Raw genomic sequence first — 20,475 nt, forward strand, 5'->3', positions numbered from 1 at the left:
TCACTGTTATTTTAGTTAGGTAAATTTGTTGATCATGTAAGAACTATCTTGAATCATTATTGAACTCTCTTTGTATTAAATCGAATTATATCTCAAAAAGATACGAATTATAGTGATGGCTGTTTGAGCTAATTTAGACGTTTAAGTTCTTGTATTTATCTCTAGCGGTCTCTAGCTTGGCTATGAATCTATATAACTATGTTGACACGAAACAAAAGCAAAGATATTAAATGATTTCGTTAGCAAAATGGATATAAGTTTCATTGAATCTCACTGACAGTTCGTTGTGTCTTTTCATTAAAACCCTATGTATGTGAGGACTGAGGAGACACAAAAGTCAGCGAAAATATCGAAGTGTAGTAAACAAAGAGCATAGATTTAGTGTGTCTCTCTGCTACTTTCTGAGTTTTTTTTTACCAACAAGTGTGGAGCAAAGTTTTTTTTTTTTAATGCTTTGTTTGTTGTCATAGGTTTTCTTTTTATTATTGGGAAGGTAAAAAGAGATTGCAACTGTTTTAATTGGACTCCCATCTTCATTAATTCGAAGACAAACGAGCAAGTACATTTTTCTCTCTGCAGTCTGCACCATCCTCTATATAAATGTACCCATATGCATGCTCCTTCTTTGGCTTATACGATTAGATGTATATATATATATATATATATATATATATATCGGTAAATTTAGACATGAGTTTTTGATTTGATAACAAAATAGTATATCGTTTATGCAAATCGTTAGTTTCATTATGATAAACGTTTTTATCAATACTAGATTAGTATTACTAATACAATAGTACGTCTTTAGATATTTCACAAAAGTCTAATTGGCTATAGACTATTAGTTGTTAGGTTTTTTTAGTGGTAATCGAATATTTTCTTCATACCCATTTCTATTTTTTGTACTTGATATATATAATATGTGTATATATTTTATGTAATCATGATTATTACATAAACGTTCAAATGTGAGATATCTGTACGCAAGATGAAAACATATTATATATCTAAATTCTAAAATATACAATAGAATACAAATATATACGATGTGAGTATACAAAGACAAAAGTCCACAGTAATGATAACACTATTTAAATAGGGTTCTTTCATGGCGTCATGGTTCTTATTCCCGAAAAATGCCCGGCCAAAACTTGTATACAACCAAACTACAAATCAAGAACTTATTATGAATTTTATATATATATACGAAAATGATGACAATATTAATTATATGGTGGTACACAACTCAAGCTAACCGTTATGATTATTCCACATCCTTTTCTCGGTCAACAACAATATATTATATATCCTAACAAACCCTTATTTCGTATCCATTTTAATATATATAAACACTTTCCATAATTGCACCATTACGCACACTTTATAGCATAATTTAGTTACTATTAATGGAAATGTCACCTTGATTAGATCAATTCCCCTCCTCCTCCTTCCCCACCGCCAAAATTTGGCGGTGATGGCCGCGAAATCCATGACGTCGTTGTCACCGCCTGAGAAGCTTGATCTTGCGGCAGGGGAGGAGGATTTCCAGCTGGATTATTATTGAGTAGCCGGATCTGCCGTTTCAAGAACTTAACATAGCGTATAGCTTCGTCGAGCATTGAAGCTGTATCCATCTTGGTGCCACCTGGCACTAGTCTCTGGAGAATTCTGATCCTCTCACTGATTCTCTCACGGCGGTGTCTAGCAGCCACGCTCTGAGGGTCGTCGGAGATCCTGACGTTACGGCGTTTGGGTTTCTTGACGCTTGCTGGGTCTATGTCGACCGGCTGCATGGCTGCGATCTTGTACATCATCTCCTTCATAGCATCGAGTTCTTCTAGAGGCTCTTCTTCGTCTTCGTCATCGTCTCCTTGATTTCCGGAGAAAAGAGTGGTGGTTGCGAGGGAAGATGAGAGGGGAGTGAAATGGGAAGAAGAGAAAGGGTTGAAGATATGGAGGTGGGCGTGTTGGTCCATGACCATACCGATTGGATCATTATGATGTTGATGATGATGGTGCTCATTCTTGTTGTTGCTGCTGTTGATGATGTTGTTCCAAGTGTAATTTTGGTAGAGAGATGGGTTCATATTATTATAATTATTATTCATACTTTATGTTTGTTTGATTTGTGAAGATTTTAATGCCTGGGGCGAGCTCGAGGCATATGTGTGTGTGTGACCGAGAGAGAGAGCATGTATTTTAAAGGAAAAAAGAAAGGTGATCATATGATGAGGGGTTAGGTTGGTGATGCAATAAGGATTTTGGTTCGGGAAATAAAAAAATAAAAATTGTATTTATATGTTTCTTTTCAATAAGTGGACGTCACTAGTCGTTACCAAAAAAAACTATATTGTTTTTAGTAGAATAAGATATTCATATTCTCCATCTGCTCGAAAATGTTTACATATCTTAGTTTTCATAATTGAACAGAAGATTTTTTTTGTTATTTTTTTGTTTTTGAGCTCTAACTAATGAGATAATATAGAGTTGGCTAGGGTTTTCCTCTCTTACAGTACCGAGACTTGAATTTAGGGTAGATCGAGAAAGTGGCTTTCACTAAAGTAATAACTACTATAAGGATGTGAATTACTTTATATGAACATGAGTTTCTCTTTGATTCACAAAAGATGTCACCACTTGTGTGCTCTTATTCTGACTTCTCAATTTGCGATCTCTTTATCTCCTCTCTTCACAAAACCCATTCACCAAAATAGGAAATATTGATAAATTTCCTCTCATTCTCTTGTCTCTTCACGAAATAGCACATCCTGTTGATCCTATACTTATATCCCAATCAACGGTCGTGATTTTGTCTCTCTCCCCTTCGATGGAGTCTAGTATTGAATGTAAATTGTGTGTGAAACTCGCAATGTTTATTATATATGATTATAATACAAATGATCAACTTGCTTTTAATTTTCCACAAAGTTATTCTATAAGTTCCGACGTGATTAAAGGTTTAAAAGGATCACATCAAATCACTCGCATGGGGACACCTTCGTTAAGATTTGGGTGTTATCCATGATTGTCGTAAATAAGAAAGACGTGAATCATCGTCGTGACTCGTTATATATAAGACGGTGGTGAATATATCATTTTCCATGAAAAGAATTCTGCTTTTATTTTCAAATTAGTTTACATCTACGTAACTACGCTTGTATATAAGTGTATATAACAAACATAAATCCGTAAAATACACGAAACATTCATGAGACTTCAAAAGAGGCAGATTTATATTCGTTATATCGGTTTATCAAATTAATCAGACGGTTCTTATTTAATGTGACAAGTTTCTTATGTCATATATCTCATCTCAAAAGCAATGTATAAATACATCTACATGTATGTACACATATAAGACATAGAACTGTATTTTTGCATATATGTTATGATTTGGTCTGTATTATAGTCATACAAATTGCGCATGCAGTCTGTAATCATGCATGATAGGTTTTCCCTCTTTGGTATTAATCCATTGTTCCTTGTATATTATTCTTATTAAAGCCAGCCAACTGCCAACTACATATACATGTAACATGAACATCCACTTGTATACACTCAAAAGTTTTTGAAATTTGAGTCGATATAAGTATATAAAATACGCATTTGTACCCACATGCATGTTGTAAACTTGCAATTTACAATCGTCAAGCTCGTGTGATATATATGGTTTAAGAAGTTAACAATTCTTTATTCTTTTATAATGGCATTTTGGTCATAAAAGTTAAGAGTTTTATAGTCTATTTAAAACATTTTGCAAATTAAATCTTTCATCTTGGACAGCTAGTTCCTAAACTTGGATCGAGTAATGGACCAGATCACCTAAATAAATAAAGGAAACTTGAATGCAGTTGATTGATCACTGAAGCATGTCTTTCTAGCAAATTAATTTACATATCAGTAAACTAACTTTAGAATACAGCTCAAAACGGTCCCTTTCTCGTCTGTATATAAAGTGTAACTGTAAACCCTAACAAGATAAATCTAATGTGAATGTATATAGTACATCTACACGTGAGTGAGTGAAATAAATATGCAACATTTTCCGAGGAAGATTGAATCATAAAATCTGACAATCTCCATTATTTTCATCCAAATTACCGGGTACATAAAAAAAAAACATTGAATAACAATCTTTATTTATTTATATATATATATATATATATATATATATATATATATTTTTCAGCAATTGTGCTTCTTCTTCCTTTTGATTATACTTAATAGCGATACAACATTACTTTGTGTGTTACGAGTCCCAAAGACCCACACCCTCATTATTTCATCAGAGTCTGGTCTCTTACAGCGACTTCTCTTTTTGGGTTTCCTCTTTCTGCTTCCACCATGGAGAGGAACAAACAACAAAAAACTCAGTATTGTATCTTCTAAATTTGAACACTTTGTAGTTTAGTGATATATATCACTTTAGCATTATCGAACTTCACCGGTTAAGTTTGGTCATATATATATTAACTAGCCACCGACGTAGATTCATCCGTAAATAAAAGTTGAAATTGGTTATGATCAAGCTAGTTAAGAAAAAGAAAGCTAGACGAGGGTTGTAATTAATTGATTTCTAATTAGTACGAGAGTACGTAGATAATGCGCATTATAATACTGGTAATTTGATTAAAAGTTTGTTCATTAAGCTAGTAAAAACCTAAAACTTTTTTTTTTTTTTTTTACTTTTCTCTTGAGAGGATCTAAAAGTCTCAAAAAGTGATTACAAGGCATGGGCAGATGCTGTGGAGAAAGTGAAGAAGTCTCTTGTTTGGTCCGAAAGTGTTAATGATATGGAAAACTCTTTAATGAGTTTTTCACTTTATATTTATTTCTCTTTTGTTTTTGAAAAAATAAACTTACGAAATTGACTCCATTTTCTAGGATTAACGGTAAGTATTAACGAGTTTTCAGTATCCATACATACGCACGCATAAGGCCGTATTTAATTAGCGACATACTCGACTATGCAGAGTCAATTAACAAAAACAATACAAATTAAATAGACTCAACTATAAGTCACTTATCTATGTTTGTATTTGTTTTGTTAGATTGATTTTAGAAATTGATAACGGATGGACATATTTTTTTCCGGCATCCGTTGACCACCATTTTCGATTGTCAAATTTCAAAACTTGTCTATAGAAGGATCGGACTACCTTCTCGCAGGTTTATGAGAGGAGCATGATGAGGGGTAGTTGTATACCCTCGTCAGTGGAGAATTGAACAACATTTTTTTTTTTCAAGTAAAGAACAATTTCACCAATCTAAATGATTTTTTCACCAAATATATATAGATGATCACATTTCAAATTTACTTATTATGCTTATAATTAGGGGCATGTGATCCCCACTCGTCTTAGGGGGTTATTGGTTTAAGATTTAGAAAAAATTTTAATGACTTTAAAAGTTATGTAAAATATGTTGTTATTCAATCAAGACTTTTTAAAACTCTTTAAAAATTTGGTGTTATTGGTTGTGGATTTGTAAAAAATTATCTAAAATCTTGATAAATCTAGTGTTATTGGATTAATTGTACTCCGCAAAAGAACAACCATATTAATGCATAGAGCCAATCCAGAATTGCATTCATTCATCATCATCTTAAAAAATAAAAGAAGAAAACAAAACTGAAAATTATAAACTTATCAAGTTTGATATGCATGTACAATTTTACAAAAATTAGAAAAACATATATAAATGAAATTGATGCTTGGATCGTTAATTCATTCAACCAAATGTGATTCTCTTTTTGTCCTGGAAGAATGCGATTACCAATATGTATTTTAGACAAACGTATAATTATATCCCCTCGACTTGCCCTAAGGTTGCAACTTTTGCTTAGGCTGATTGTTGAATTTTAAATAGATTTTAGATTATAGTTTTTGGCTTGCAAAACTAAAGCCATAATATAGTGATTTTTGTAAATTAGCAAAGGTGCAGCTTCCATCTTCGTGGGCTGATATGAGCCCAAAATTTTGCACTGTTAATATGGGCCGCAACAAAAGTCTAGCATATTTTGTTTTTTCCTTCCAGTATCTTTCATTAGATTACAGCAAGTACAAAACCAATACAAATCTTCAATAAACAATTTATTACATAAGCACTAAGTAAGTCAAATCTTATTTATATAAATAAGCAGATTTTATTTCTTTTGTGGGAAAATAAGAAGATAAGCTTCCAATTTTGTTTTCCAGAAAAAGACCATCAAAATTCATTGAGTAAAAAAATTCCAAAACAAACAAAGTACTCCTTCTATATCATAAATGATGATTTTTTAGTATTTTTTTCTTGTATCACAAAGATTGATTTTCTGTATATTTTTATCAATTAATGTTAAGAAATTGTAAATTTAAGGAATCATTAAATAAGAATTTAAAAGTTTGATGAAATACTATTAATTAATAATTATAAAAATATGTTATTATAATCAAATAATATATTTATTGTTAAACATTAAATGTTTTTCTTAATTCATGTAAAAATCTTAAAACATCATCTATTGTGATACATAGGGAATATTAGCTTAGGAAGGTTCTAGAACAGTGCTAGATGAATTTGGAATGTTTACTCCCTTGGTAAACCTAAATTTGGGGTATTTCTGCTAACTTTAGAAAAAAAAAATCTTTTGGATTAATTATGTTTAGATATACATATACATAAATAATTGCAGGAAAACATATAATTGAGACTGGTGAGTGGGTGATTTATAGTGTTTGCGAACACCTGTATGTAGATGATAACACCTAACCAAATCAACATTTAATTTTAATCTCTAAAAAACTTATCCTAAGATTTACTATATGGAATTTGCTTAGCTATAATCCGAAAATTAAATCAACAATTTGAGATTAAGTAGAAGAAAATTAAATAAACCAATATAGTAAATCTTTATTAGTCAAAGATCACATTATCTTCCCTAAAGAGAACCGTAATTAAAGAAAATCTTAATTAATTTCCCCACAAACACAAACCTATACTTATATATATATATACACACATTCGAAGCTCCATCATCATCCTCACCGCAGAAAACAATCATCACCATGTCCACCATCCTCATCCTTCTCTTCTCTCTCTTCCTCTTCTCCGCTCCCACCTCCTCTTCCCGTCACCACCACAAATCCCGTCAAAGTTTGGTCCGTCTCGCTTGTAACGCAACTCGTTACCCAGACCAATGCGTCTCTTCACTATCCGAACCGGGTCGTGTCCCTCCGAATCCCAAACCAATCCAGATCATCCACTCAGCGATCTCGATCTCTTCCCAAAACCTCAAAACCGCCCAATCGAAAATGAAGTCTATCCTAGACTCCTCCGTAGGGAATCTTAACCGTACCAAAGCCGCGAACACGTGTCTCCAGCTTCTCACTTACTCCGAGCACCGTATCCAATCGACGGACCAAGCTTTGACACGTGGCAAAATCAAAGACGCTCGAGCTTGGATGAGCGCTGCTCTAGTGTACCAGTACGATTCGTGGTCACAGCTCAAGTACGTCAACGACACGAGCCAAGTCCGCGAAACCATGTCGTTTCTCGACGGACTTATCAACGTCACCAGCAACGCCCTTAGCATGATGGTTTCGTACGATAACTTCGGAGACAAGGTCAAGTCGTGGACTCACCCGGCAACCGAACGCGACGGGTTTTGGGAGAAGACTGGGCCGGGTTTGGGCTCGGGTCCTAAATTGGGTTTCCCTTCCGGTTTAAAAGAAGACGTGACGGTGTGTAAAGACGGGAAATGCGATTACAAGACGGTGCAAGACGCCGTTAAAGCTGCGCCGGTTGAAAACGGAATGCGTAAGTTCGTTATACGGATTAGAGAAGGAGTGTACAAGGAGAACGTTATTATTCCGTTTGAGAAGAAGAACGTTGTGTTCATCGGAGACGGTATGGGCAAAACGGTCATTACAGGTTCTTTGAACGCCGGTATGCCTGGGATCACTACGTACAACACTGCAACTGTCGGTGAGTTTCTCGTACTTTTACATTTTGTTTAAAGCAAACATAATTTTTTCAAAGTTCATATTTTTATAGATAAATATTATGTATTGGGCATTGGGCACGTGAAAAGTTTAACAAGTGATATGGGTTTGCATTGGGCACGTGAAAGAATACTTTTTTCTTATAGAGTCAAAGGATGATCCACGATGTTACAAGTAATACAGAATTGTTATAGCTTACAATGTTGCTTTGTATATCCTTATAGGAGTGGTAGGGGATGGTTTCATGGCTCGTGATGTAACGTTCCAGAACACGGCGGGACCAGATACTCATCAAGCGGTGGCGTTTAGATCAGACAGTGATTTGTCTCTGCTCGAGAATTGTGAGTTTCTTGGGAATCAAGACACTCTCTACGTTCATGGTCTTCGTCAGTTCTACAAAAACTGCCGTATCCAAGGGAACGTTGACTTCATCTTTGGCAATTCAGCTGCTGTCTTCCAAGACTGTGAGATCCTGATTGCACCGCGTCAGCTTAAACCCGAGGAAGGCGAGAAAAACGCAGTCACTGCTCAAGGGAGAAACGACCCGTTACAGTCCACGGGTTTTGTGTTCTTGAACTGTTTGATTAACGGAACAGAGGAGTACATGAAGCTGTTTAAGGCTAATCCTAAGGTGCATAAGAACTACTTGGGGAGGCCATGGAAAGATTACTCAAGGACTGTGTTTATAGGCTGTAATCTTGAGGCTTTGATCACTCCTGATGGATGGTTACCATGGAGCGGTGATTTTGCGCTCAAGACGCTTTATTATGGTGAATCTAACAACACTGGTCCGGGATCGGATAGGTCACAAAGGGTTCCGTGGAGCAGTGAGATACCAGACGAGCATGTTCATGTGTATTCGGTGGCTAACTTTATTCAGGCTGATGAGTGGGCTTCCATATCTAATTGAATCTTAAGATTATAAAGGGTTTAGGGGATGTTTTATAAAAAATATATTATCATTGTACTTTAGTTGAGAATTTATGTCATATGACTCATATCAACTGATATCAACTGAAAGTTCAGAATTTTAGGACTAATGAAGTATAAGACAATGAAGTTTCAAACTTTGGCAAGAACAACTTTTCGTTTTCTTCAAATACACTTCCAATTGAAGAAATGATATTCACTAGATACAACTAAAGTGATGAAAAGATGGTACCTCTTTGCCGAGTTGAACCATATTATCAGCAAGACTACGAACCTCTTTAGCCTGCAAAAGCCAATGTTTCCTTATTGCTTCTTTCAACCAGAACTACACTAGTATGTGTAATACTAGCTAACAAACCCAATTTTTTTTAGTTTCGCCAAACAAGAAGCAGAAGCTTATGGTAGGTATATAAAGATGTTAGGCTTTCTAAGCCCAAGCCAACTCCCCTTATTAGTATGATATTGTTCGCTTTGGGCCCAGGTGGCAAAGCCCGCACGGATTTTTTATTGAGCTCCTTCTCAAAAGGCCTCATAATAATTGGAGTTGGTATTGGCTTATATATTATAACATTATTTCTAATCTCAACAAACCTCCCCTCAAACTATGTACTATGATACTTTGGCTTCCCCTTCAGCGAAACCCATGTACCTAGGCTTCAGTACCCCCTTATTCCTGAAGTATTCTTGAGACACCTTTCATCATGTTATCTTTTTGAGAGATCCCTCCCACACAGTGCACAGAGCCCACACCCACTTCCCTAGGTCCACTTTTCGACCTAGGTTTTGATACCAATTGTTGGGCTTTCCAAATCCAAGCCAACTCCCTTTATTAGTATGATATTGTCCGCTTTGGGCCCAGGTGGCAAAGCCCGCACGGATTTCTTATTGGGCTCCTTCCCAAAAGGCATCATACTAATTGGAGTTGGTCTTGGCTTATATATTAGAACATTATTTTCTAATCTTCAGATGTGGGACATTGTTTGTATCCCAACAAAAGACTTCATCGAGCTTAAACCTAACTACTCAGATAAAAAGAACATGGCTACTTCTCTAGCCCCAAGGAAACTAGTTATGAAAGTGCTAGTCATGTTGCTAATCATCAATTACCCATCGCAGACAAATATCTTCTTTGATTCTTAAAACAACCACCAGGAGGAATAGTTTCAAAGGATACAATAAGGACCGGGTGAAAGTTGCTTACCAATTCTTGTTGAAGCTTGTGTTGTTCAGTTGAACAGCAGATTAACCAAACATCTTCCTCACTATTTTTTTCCTTCTTCTTCCTTCTTCTCTATATTTTACAGTTTCTTCGCTTGTTCGTTTTTAAACGACTAAAATTATCTATGATTTTTATTTTTATTGATCATCGAATTTTCACTTGTTTATCTTTTTCTAGGGTTTGGTTTCTAACTTGTTGTTCTGTTTTTTTTTCCATGTTTTGGATGATGCCATGAAGGTTTACTCAATTAATGAATGATGGCTTTGATGGACACACTTCTTGTCTGTGCTACGTCTTCAAGGGCTTTGTTCCTCTCTCTATTACTGTATCTTCAATCGGTTGTTACGTTGGTGGTGACATTCTAGTCTCTCCTTGTTTTTATTTGAATCGATCATTGAATTTTCACTCTTGCTTGTTTTTTTCTAGGGTTTGGTTTCTAACTTGTTGTTTTGTTCTTTTACAGGTTTTGGATTTGGATGATGCTTTTATCAATTGATGATGGCTTTGATGGACACGCTTCTTCTCTGTGCTGTCTCTTCAGGGGTTTTGTTCTTCCTCTTAACGGAATTTTTCTTTTTCTTTCTATATAAGTGAGAAAAACATCTATGTCCCTCTTTAATGCAGATCGCCGAGGCACGGAGATTACAGTTTGGGAGGTTTGGAGATAAAACATTGTGGGAGTACTGCTTATGATTTCAGAGTTTTAACTTTCAGCTTACCTCGCATCCATAAACATTTTTGCCTATCGGTTGTTTTATCTAATATATATTGGCTATTGTTGATCCTTTGTTTCATGTGTTTCCCATATGTTTTAGCTGTGTACACACATTCAGATGAGAGTGATAATCCACAAATTCTTACCAAACCATCAACTTTTAAGAATTTTATACGGTTCTGAGAAAAAATCAAATAAACCAATATACAGTAAAACCTCTATAAATTAATAATGTTGGGACCAAAACTTTTTATTAATTTATAGAAATATTAATTTATTTATAAATTAATAATTATTAATTTACACTATAAATAATTATTATTAATTTATAGATATGTTTTTAGTTGTTTAAATTTTTTAAAATTATGAATTGAGATAATTTTAGCAAAATAAGATTAGATTTTTGAATGTTGTAAAATTTATGGTTTAGGAATTGAACTTGTAATATTTAGAAAACATTACTAACAATTAATTACAAATACTATAGACAAATTGACTTATACACATGACATACATAAATTCAAATTTATGAATGGTATCAATTCAAATTAATAGTCTGTCAAATTATCAAATTGTAAATGATGTATATATAAAAATTGAAAACTTAAAAAAGTTTAACTATTTTTATGACATGTTATAGAATATTTTAGAGACATAGTTATAGTTTGAAATACAACATTATAATTGTTCTATTGAAATGAATTTTAGGAGAAACATACATTATTATATCGCTACATATATATAAATTTACATAATTATTAATTTATGATATTATTAGGATCATATTTTATATGAGGATTTCAAAAAAATTATTATCATATTATTTTATCGAATTTTGTTAATTTTTACATTAATCCGATTTAGGACCAGCAAAATTTATTAATTTATAGTATTTATTAATTTATAGAGGTTTTACCGTAGTAAATCTTAATTAGTCAAAACATCAATAGAGCTCAAACCGTGAGTGTGATACCCAAACACATTAACTAAACCAATACATAACCGGAGTCCAAACCGGACAATCTAAATCTTAATCACATTATCTTCCTTAAAGATAACCGTATCGTAATTAAGAAAAAAAAGGACACTCACAAAACTCCAATCTCTCTCTCTCTCATCTCCGTCTCTGCGCGCATGATCCCATAGTGTTCCACTACACTATGCACCGCCCGTGACTCTCTCTCTAATGGTCTGTGACTTGTAATCCATCTCTCTCTCCCACCAAATCTTAAATTTTATTTTTATTTCCTTTTTTAATACTACCAAATTTAATTAATTTCCCCATACACACTCACCTATACTTATATATATATACACACATTCGTCTCTAATGGCTTCTTCGAAACTCCATCATCATCCTCACCGCAGAAAACACCCAATCCGCTGCATCTCTCTCTTAATCATCACCATGTCCACCATTCTCATCCTTCTCTTCTCTCTCTTCCTCTTCTCTTCCCCTTCCTCCTCCTCCCGTCACCATCACAGCCACCACAGTTCCCGCCGATCACCCTCCGGCGACACTCCTCCGGCCAATCCCTCGCCGTCGTCTCCCTCAGCTCAGATCCGTCTCGCTTGTAACGCAACTCGTTACCCAGACCAATGTGTCTCTTCACTATCCGAACCGGGTCGTGTCCCTCCGGATCCCAAACCAATCCAGATCATCCACTCGGCGATCTCCATCTCTTCCCAAAACCTCAAAACCGCCCAATCGAAAATCAAGTCCATCGTAGACGCCTCCGTAGGTAATATTAACCGTACCAACGCCGCGAACACGTGTCTCCAGCTCCTCACTTACTCCGAGTACCGTACCCAATCGACGGACCAAGCTTTGACACGTGGCAAAATCAAAGACGCTAGAGCTTGGATGAGCGCTGCTCTAGTGTACCAGTACGATTCGTGGTCAGCGCTCAAGTACGTCAACGACACTAGCCAAGTGGGCGAAACGATGTCGTTTCTGGACGGACTTATCCACCTCACTAGCAACGCGCTTAGCATGATGGTCTCGTACGATAACTTCGGAGACAAGGTCAAGTCGTGGACCTACCCGGCAACAGAACGTGACGGGTTTTGGGATAAGACTGGGCCGGGTTTAGGCTCGGGTCCAAGTACAGGGCCCAATTTGGGTTTCCCTTCCGGTTTAAAAGAAGACGTCACGGTGTGTAAAGACGGGAGTTGCGGTTACAAGACGGTGCAAGACGCCGTTAAAGCTGCGCCGGTGGATAACGGAATGCGTAAGTTCGTTATAAGGATTAGAGAAGGAGTGTACGAGGAGAACGTTATTGTTCCGTTTGAGAAGAAGAACGTTGTGTTCATCGGAGACGGTATGGGCAAAACCGTCATTACAGGTTCTTTGAACGCCGGTATGCCTGGGATCACCACGTACAACACTGCAACTGTCGGTGAGTTTCTCGTACTTTTACTCTGTTTATAGCAAACATTTTTATTTTTTAAGAGTTGAAAGTTCAAATTTTTATAGATAAATATTATGTGGGTTTGCATTGGGCACGTGAAAGTGTCCTTTTTTTTATGTAGTCAAAGGATTCACGATGTTACAATTAATACAGAATTGCGATAGCTTACAATGTTTGGTTTTTAATAGGAGTGGTGGGGGATGGATTCATGGCTCGTGATTTAACGTTCCAGAACACGGCGGGGCCAGATGCTCATCAAGCGGTGGCGTTTAGATCAGACAGTGATTTCTCTCTGCTCGAGAATTGTGAGTTTCTTGGGAATCAAGACACTCTCTACGCTCATGGTCTTCGTCAGTTCTACAAAAACTGCCGTATCCAAGGGAACGTTGACTTCATCTTTGGCAATTCAGCTGCTGTGTTCCAAGACTGTGAGATCCTGATTGCACCGCGTCAGCTTAAACCTGAGAAGGGTGAGAAAAACGCAGTCACTGCACAAGGAAGGATTGATCCGTCACAGTCCACGGGTTTTGTGTTCTTGAACTGTTTGATTAATGGAACAGAGGAGTACATGAAGCTGTTTAATGCTAATCCTAAGGTGCATAAGAACTTCTTGGGGAGGCCATGGAAAGATTACTCAAGGACTGTTTTTATAGGCTGTAATCTAGAGGCTTTGATCACTCCTGATGGATGGTTACCGTGGAGCGGGGATTTTGCGCTCAAGACGCTTTATTACGGTGAATCTAAGAATACGGGTCCGGGATCGGATAGGTCACAGAGGGTTTCGTGGAGCAGTGAGATACCAGACGAGCATGTTCATGTGTATTCGGTGGCTAACTTTATTCAGGCTGATGAGTGGGCTTCCATGTCTGCTTGAATCGTAAGATTATAAAGGGTTTAGGGGATGTTTTATAAAGAAAACCTTATATTTGTACTTTAGTTGAGAAAGTTAATGCAGACTTGAGACTTTGCATTTTATTTCATATCAATTGAAAGTTAAGAATTTTAGGACTGATGAAGTCAAACAATAAATTTGCAGAACTTTGGAAAGAAACAGATTTCTTTTGTTGTAGCTTATAATTCTATGTAGCGAATGATTCCACATATAGCGTGTTGGGCTACAATCATAAATGAGTATGGACAAGGATCACAAGTTGTGTTTTGCTTGACGTTAAAGCAGAAACTGCTGTACGAAAACAACATCCCACAAAAAAGTTTTCAACGAAGTTGACATCATCGTCATCATTATCAATTTCATCATCTCAAAATTCTCAATGGATATAAAGTCAGGAGGATAGTGGAGGTTGCAGAAACTGGTAAAGGGCAGGTAGATACACAATTAATTCAAAGAAGAGTAGGTTTTCATTGTAAAATCAAATTGGGGTTGATGGTTCTGTTAAGTGGTTCACCTAAATACAGTTAAGTAGGTATGGGTACATGCATTAGGCACATAAATTCTTCTGTCCTTGGTCTCAAACTGAAAACTAATCTTGCAGAAGCAAGACAAAAGAGAGTAACTTCTTTACTAATTTTAGTTCATAGGTAGGTGGAAAAAGAAAAGTCTCCTCCTAGCTTGTTGCTTTCAAGATTACATTCTAAATGTTCAATACCAATTAAAAAGCTAGCTTTATTGTTTGCCTCTGAAAACATATGGCAAAACTGATGAATGATATAGAATAGTACAATCGAGGCAGAAAGAAGAAAACTGGTAGATAAAAGGAGCTGATTACTCCAAGATTATAGCTCGGAATCAGAGGTTTTCTCCTCCTTAGGTGGAGCGAACTGTCTGGTAAGCCGAGATCTTTCCCATGGGTCCAACGGTACTCGTTGTGGTGGTTGAGGTGTTGCTGGTTTCGATTGCCTAAGCTCATTCTCTCTGTCAATAAATCTACCCAAAATATCGACCAAATTAGTTCCCAAGAAAGCTATCAAATATATCAATCCATTCTATCATTCACACTACTTAATTTGATCTCTCATAGAATCATGAACTTCTTAAAAGGCATGAGAAAAGAAAAGAAATTAGTTTTTACTCGATATAGGCCATTGGAGCAGCGTCACCAACTCGTATGCGGGTACGGAGCATTCTTGTGTATCCACCAGCTCTATCTCTGTAACAAATTAAATTTATCCCAATGGTTAGACAAAGAGCTTATGTAATGACAGTTAAAATGATGCCAATAGAGTTTGAAAAAAAAAATCACTTGTATCTATATGCCAATTCTGTGAAAATCTTGTGAAGGACATCATCTCCTCTCACAAAACCAGCTGCTCGCCTCGCTGCAGCGAGTGAACCCTACAAATTTTACCACCAAGAAGAAATTATCATATCTAGCGACGACCTATATCCTCTACATACCACATAGTGTAGATTAGAAATGACAAGAACTTAGTATGGCTCAAAAGCTAAATCCTTTGTAACACAATATATAAAACATACGAATACATTTCCAACTGAAGAAATGATGTTCACTAGATACAACTAGACAACTAGTGGGATGAAAAAGATGTTACCTCTTTGCCGAGTTGAACCATATTATCAGCAAGACGACGAACCTCTTTAGCCTGCACAAAGGCAATGGTTTCTTATTGCTTCTTTCAACCAAAACTAGTATGTGCAATTAACTTGATGAAGTAAAAATCGAAGAGTAAACATATATATATATATATATATATATATACGCAATCACTTAACACTACCAACACAAGTATCACAGTGAATACATTACTTCAAGAATCGAAATTTACTATAAAAGAGTATACTTTATCACAAAACAGACAAAACAATCTGGTGAAATTGAGTTCAATGGGGGAAATGGCAGATCCTATAAACCTTAACCAAACAGTAGAAATCTGGAAAATGGGAGAAATAGAGTCAATACAATACCTTGGCGACAGTGGTCTCTATACGCTCGTGCTTCACTAACTGAGAAACCATAGTCCTGATAAACAAGAGTTGAAACCATCATTTCAAAACTTCTAATACCGAAAACGAAAGCTTGAAGTAGGCAAAAGGAAAGATTCAAGATGAATACGAAACCTGAGCATGGACATACGGTGACCCGCCGGCCGGCCGAGCTTCCTGAACTTCGTCATTGTTTTTGCGTCGGAGAAGTGTTCGGAGAGAGGAGAACCCTAAAGGAGGACAAGAGAGACAAATGTGTGAACGTAACTAATTGATGGGCTTGGGCTTTTGGCCCATTCGTATACATTACTGTTTCTTTAAGACTAATTTTGTTCTGAAATATACAGAACCTCCCCTTGTATTTTTTTACATCTGCCTGAATCAATTCCAAACAGATAACTTTGGTTCCTGAATAAAATAAAACTTAAAACAGTAGAGAGAAAGCAAATTAAGGTCTCATGGAAACAACAAACATATTAAAAACTGGTCCCAAACATATGAAACAGACAAGCAGGATAGTTGTTCAGATACCAAACTAAAACAGAGAACTAAAAGTCATTACATAACACACCACCATTAAACATAAAGTAGTTTACTCAGTTGCTTCCCCTCCAAGACACTCTCACATCCATCATCATCAGTGAGTCCCACTCCTCTCTTAGGGCTTTGTGACAACAAGAAGCAGCTCGAGTGGTTTGATGAGCGTGAATTTGCAAGTGTCCCCAAAAGCAACAGGATACTCCTTACACAAACCTCTCCATCCACCAGAGAAAAGGTGACCCCTCCTCGTTACCAAATACACCACACTCCATGACTTCTTCCCATCTGGATGATGGATCTTGACCATTGATTTCACTCTCGGCATATAAACATTTGCAGCAGATCTCGGGAGCGCCTGAACAAAACAAAAACAATTGAGTCCATCATTCACATGTCAATTTTTTTTTATACAAAACCGAATACAGATATACTGAGTGTTAGTGTCTTATCGTACCAGGGATATGAGGTATGTTTTTGAGATAACGATCTCGAATCCTGCAACAGAAGACGAAGATGCGCCTGCATGATCTCTGCGGATGCTAAACGCTCTCTCAGTCCTCTTGGTATTATGGGGCTCCTCAGCTTTCTTCTCCTCAAAGTTGAGTTTCCTTTTGTACCTGCCGCCTCCACTAGATCCAGCTGCTGTTCTTGGGACACGAGCACTCAACTCAGAAGACACCACCACCTCTTCAGTCTTGACACCTTGTTCTGTTTTAACACGGCCTGGTTCATCATCAAAAAGTAAAGAATCAATGTGTTTCTCCGGTTCACAGTTTCATAAATAAGAAAAGCAAAATCTTACTCGAAGAAGCCAAGAAGTCTCTGGGTTTTGGAGGTTGAACCATCTCCTTGCCAGTTTGCTTCATGATGTTCACACTAAAGTCCATCTCTTCTTTGTGAGTGAAGCAAAGAAACTCATTTCTTCCCAAGGCATTGTCCCTCACAAACTTCTCCCATCCGGACTTCTCCATGAAGTAGAATCTCGGGTTTTTCGATATTTTAACTTCCCAAGTGCTTCCCCAAGGCACTGTTATCTTCATCGTACCCAGGAGCTCATCGTCAGGGAAGCTTCTTGCAAAGTCGTGAGGAATTGCTCTCTTTTGGTTCATACAAACAAGATGAAAGATATTAGTTAGGTTACATGTTTGAAATCAAAATCAAAAACAAAAAAATACAGTGCGCTAAAGAATTTGAGTCCAAAGTATCAAATCTCGCCATGAAATAAGACCCATTACACACAAACGAAACTACAAACCGAACAAGAAGTTAAAAAGAACAAGAGAACAGATCTAAGAAACAAAGATGAAAATAAAGTATAGATCTTCACATTCAGACAGAGAACTACAAACTGAGAGAGAGAACAACAACATTACAACACCAGGTTCTTAAGACCACAAGAATTAAGAAGGAAAGATGAAGAAATTTCCAATTAAGAAAAAACAGAGAAAACAATAATTTTTAAAGACTCCTAAAGCAGTTCCTGGTTCCACCACTAAAATGCATCTAACAAGATTCAAAACCTTTAAAACCAATTGTTACAAAGAAATCAAAAGTTTCAACCTTTTTCACACAAGCAAGCTCATTTAACAAGATTTAAGAGTTTAGAAAATAGTTATTACCATGTTTTCTGAAGAGGTGTCAATATTTTTAACAACTTTGAAGAAGCTTGGCTGCGACCGTTCTCCATAGGACCGAACAAATTCATGGTTACTACCCATCTCCCTCTCTCCTTAGAAAATTTCTGATTCAAGCTCTCTCACCTACAACTTTCTCTTCTCTCTCGCTCACTCCCTTTCTCTTCTCTCTCTCTTTCTTGTAATGTATTTGAAATATAAATGTGGCCATCCCTACTTTAAAAAATTTCACAGAAATGGTTCAGAAAAAAGTGGTCAAAGTGAAAAAGCTTTTCTCTCAACTCTGAAACTGAAGTACAATTGTGAGATCATCTTTTTTGTTTGCGTTTCTTTATTTTTATAACTAACTCGTGACTATTTTCCGAGTAACAATTTCAAAGCTTTTTAAATGGAATAAAAGACTTATTAATAAACCTTACCTAAAGTATCAACCAAATTAGTTCTCGAGAAAGCTTTTGAATATATCAATCCTTTCGATCATTTACACTATACTTAATTTGATCTCTCATAGCATCATATGAATTTCTAAGAAGCAACAATAAAAGAAAAGAAACTAGTTTTTTACTTGGTATAGGCCATTGGAGCAGCGTCACCAACTCGTATGCGGGTACGGAGCATTCTTGTATATCCACCAGCTATAGCTCTGTAACAAATTAAATTTATCCCAATGGTTACGCCAATAGCCCTGATAAACAAGAGTTTGAAACCAACATTTCAAATCTTCTAATATCGAAAACGAAACCTGAGCATGGACATAGGGTGACCCGCCGGCCGGAGAAGTGTTCGGAGAGAGGAACCCTAAAGGAGGGCGAGAGACAAATGTGTAAAGCGTAACTTACTGATGGGCTTGGGCTTTGGCTTTTGGCCCATTAGTATACACGTTACCCTTTTTTAATACTAATTTTGTTCTGAAAATATATAATAGTACCTTCCCTTTGTATTATTTTTACATCTGCCTGAATCAAATTCCAACAAAAATGTTGGTTCCTGAATATAACAAAACTAGAGAGAGTAGAGAGAAAGCAGATTTAGGTCTCACGGAAACAACAAATAAAACTGGTCTCAAACATATGAAGTTACAGACAATTAGGATAAGTTCAGATACCAAACTAAAACAGAGAACTAAGTCATTTCATAACACACCACCATTAAACGTAAAGTAGTTTACTCAGTTGCTTGTCCTCCAAGACTCCCTCACATCCATCATCATCAGTGAGTCTCACTCCTCTCTTAGGGCTTTGTGACAACAAGAGGCAGCTCCAGTGGTTTAATGAGTGTGAATTTGCAAGTGTCCCCTAAAGCAACAGGATACTCCCTACATAAACCTCTCCATCCACCACATAAAACGTGACCCTTACCGCTCATCGTTACCAAAAACACCACATTCCATGACTTCTTCCCATCTGGATGATGGATCTTGACCATTGATTTCACTCTCGGCATATAATTCTTTGCAGCAGATCTCGGGGATCACTTGAATAAAACAAAATCAATTGTGCTCATTCACTTTACAGATACAGAAAACAATACAGAAATACTGTGTTAGTGTCTTATCGTACCAGGGATATGAGGTATGTTTTCGTGATAACGACACTGAATCCTGCAACATAAGACGAAGATGCGTCTGCATGATCTCTCCGGATACTAAACGCTCTCTCACTCCTCTTGGTATTTTGGGACACCTCAGCTTTCTTCTCCCCAAAGTTGAGTTTCCTTTTATACACGCCTTCTCCATTAGATCCAGCTGCAGTTCTTGGGACACGAGCACTCTCTTCAGCCTTGGCATCTTGTTCTGTTTTAAAGCGACCTGATTCATCATCAAAAGTCTAAGAAATCAATATCTTTATCCGGTTCACTGTTTCAAAGCCAGAAAAGCAAATCTTACTCGAAGAAGCCAAGAAGTCTCTGGGTTTTGGAGGTTGAACCATCTCCTTGCCAGTTTTCTTCATGATGTTCACACTAAAGTTCATCTCTCCTTTGTGAGTGAAGCAAAGCAACTCATTTCTTCCCAAGGCTCACAAACTTCTTCCATCTGGACTTCTCCATGAAGTAGAATATCGAAAAGTCGTGAGGAATTGCCTTGGCGAAGATGACATCATCTTCTTCTTTTTTGTGTTTCTTTATTTTTGTAACTAGCATGTG

At 36.6% G+C, this 20,475-nt stretch overlaps 4 protein-coding genes and 2 pseudogenes across 5 annotated transcripts; 2 read left to right on the forward strand and 4 right to left on the reverse strand.

The window, feature by feature from the left end:
- Positions 1–1,172: 1,172 nt before the first annotated feature.
- On the reverse strand, positions 1,173–2,265 carry LOC104769164 (transcription factor HEC3 pseudogene; annotated as a pseudogene).
- A 4,582-nt stretch (positions 2,266–6,847) lies between these two features.
- LOC104769165 (putative pectinesterase/pectinesterase inhibitor 51) lies at positions 6,848–9,064 on the forward strand. Its single transcript, XM_010493313.3, has 2 exons — positions 6,848–7,965; positions 8,207–9,064. The coding sequence occupies exons 1-2, from the start codon at positions 7,047–7,049 to the stop codon at positions 8,890–8,892; spliced, it is 1,605 nt and encodes a 534-aa protein (XP_010491615.1). The 5' UTR covers positions 6,848–7,046; the 3' UTR covers positions 8,893–9,064.
- A 2,705-nt stretch (positions 9,065–11,769) lies between these two features.
- Positions 11,770–14,308, forward strand: LOC104769166 (putative pectinesterase/pectinesterase inhibitor 51). The gene is made up of 2 exons (XM_010493314.3): positions 11,770–13,245; positions 13,446–14,308. Exons 1-2 carry the CDS (start codon positions 12,177–12,179, stop codon positions 14,129–14,131), a joined length of 1,755 nt encoding a protein of 584 aa, XP_010491616.1. The 5' UTR covers positions 11,770–12,176; the 3' UTR covers positions 14,132–14,308.
- A 455-nt stretch (positions 14,309–14,763) lies between these two features.
- Positions 14,764–16,484, reverse strand: LOC104769167 (uncharacterized). The gene is made up of 6 exons (XM_010493315.3): positions 16,295–16,484; positions 16,142–16,196; positions 15,769–15,819; positions 15,459–15,550; positions 15,288–15,365; positions 14,764–15,142 (listed from the first exon to the last, which is right to left on the reverse strand). The coding sequence occupies exons 1-6, from the start codon at positions 16,348–16,350 to the stop codon at positions 14,992–14,994; spliced, it is 483 nt and encodes a 160-aa protein (XP_010491617.1). The 5' UTR covers positions 16,351–16,484; the 3' UTR covers positions 14,764–14,991.
- Positions 16,485–16,607: 123 nt separating this feature from the next.
- Positions 16,608–19,185, reverse strand: LOC104769168 (B3 domain-containing protein REM23-like). 2 transcript variants are annotated; one of them, XM_010493317.3, is made up of 6 exons: positions 19,076–19,185; positions 18,899–18,976; positions 18,319–18,546; positions 17,502–17,796; positions 17,154–17,422; positions 16,608–17,054 (listed from the first exon to the last, which is right to left on the reverse strand). In XM_010493317.3, the coding sequence occupies exons 3-6, from the start codon at positions 18,415–18,417 to the stop codon at positions 16,818–16,820; spliced, it is 900 nt and encodes a 299-aa protein (XP_010491619.1). In that variant the 5' UTR covers positions 18,418–18,546; positions 18,899–18,976; positions 19,076–19,185; the 3' UTR covers positions 16,608–16,817. The 2 variants fall into 2 exon arrangements, with proteins under 2 accessions (XP_010491619.1, XP_010491618.1); XM_010493316.3 differs by having other exon boundaries at positions 18,319–18,549.
- Positions 19,186–19,563: 378 nt separating this feature from the next.
- Positions 19,564–20,472, reverse strand: LOC147918438 (B3 domain-containing protein REM23 pseudogene; annotated as a pseudogene).
- Positions 20,473–20,475: the final 3 nt, after the last annotated feature.

This window comes from Camelina sativa, chromosome 20 (genome assembly GCF_030686135.1).
Source record: "Camelina sativa cultivar CO46 ecotype springtype chromosome 20, ASM3068613v1".
NCBI lineage: Eukaryota > Viridiplantae > Streptophyta > Magnoliopsida > Brassicales > Brassicaceae > Camelina > Camelina sativa.

Bases quoted from the DNA above. Each gene is read 5' to 3' on its own strand.
- LOC104769165 (XM_010493313.3), top strand. From the start codon at position 7,047: ATGTCCACCATCCTCATCCTTCTCTTCTCTCTCTTCCTCTTCTCCGCT. The intron at 7,966-8,206 runs GTGAGTTTCTCG...ATATCCTTATAG, and splicing joins GTACAACACTGCAACTGTCG to GAGTGGTAGGGGATGGTTTC.
- LOC104769166 (XM_010493314.3), top strand. From the start codon at position 12,177: ATGGCTTCTTCGAAACTCCATCATCATCCTCACCGCAGAAAACACCCA. The intron at 13,246-13,445 runs GTGAGTTTCTCG...GGTTTTTAATAG, and splicing joins GTACAACACTGCAACTGTCG to GAGTGGTGGGGGATGGATTC.
- LOC104769167 (XM_010493315.3), bottom strand. From the start codon at position 16,350: ATGACGAAGTTCAGGAAGCTCGGCCGGCCGGCGGGTCACCGTATGTCC. The intron at 16,197-16,294 runs GTTTCGTATTCA...CTTGTTTATCAG, and splicing joins CACCGTATGTCCATGCTCAG to GACTATGGTTTCTCAGTTAG. The intron at 15,366-15,458 runs GTGATTTTTTTT...AATTTGTTACAG, and splicing joins GAATTGGCATATAGATACAA to AGATAGAGCTGGTGGATACA.
- LOC104769168 (XM_010493317.3), bottom strand. From the start codon at position 18,417: ATGGGTAGTAACCATGAATTTGTTCGGTCCTATGGAGAACGGTCGCAG. The intron at 17,797-18,318 runs GTAATAACTATT...ATGAACCAAAAG, and splicing joins ACACCTCTTCAGAAAACATG to AGAGCAATTCCTCACGACTT. The intron at 17,055-17,153 runs GTACGATAAGAC...TGTTTTGTTCAG, and splicing joins AAACATACCTCATATCCCTG to GCGCTCCCGAGATCTGCTGC.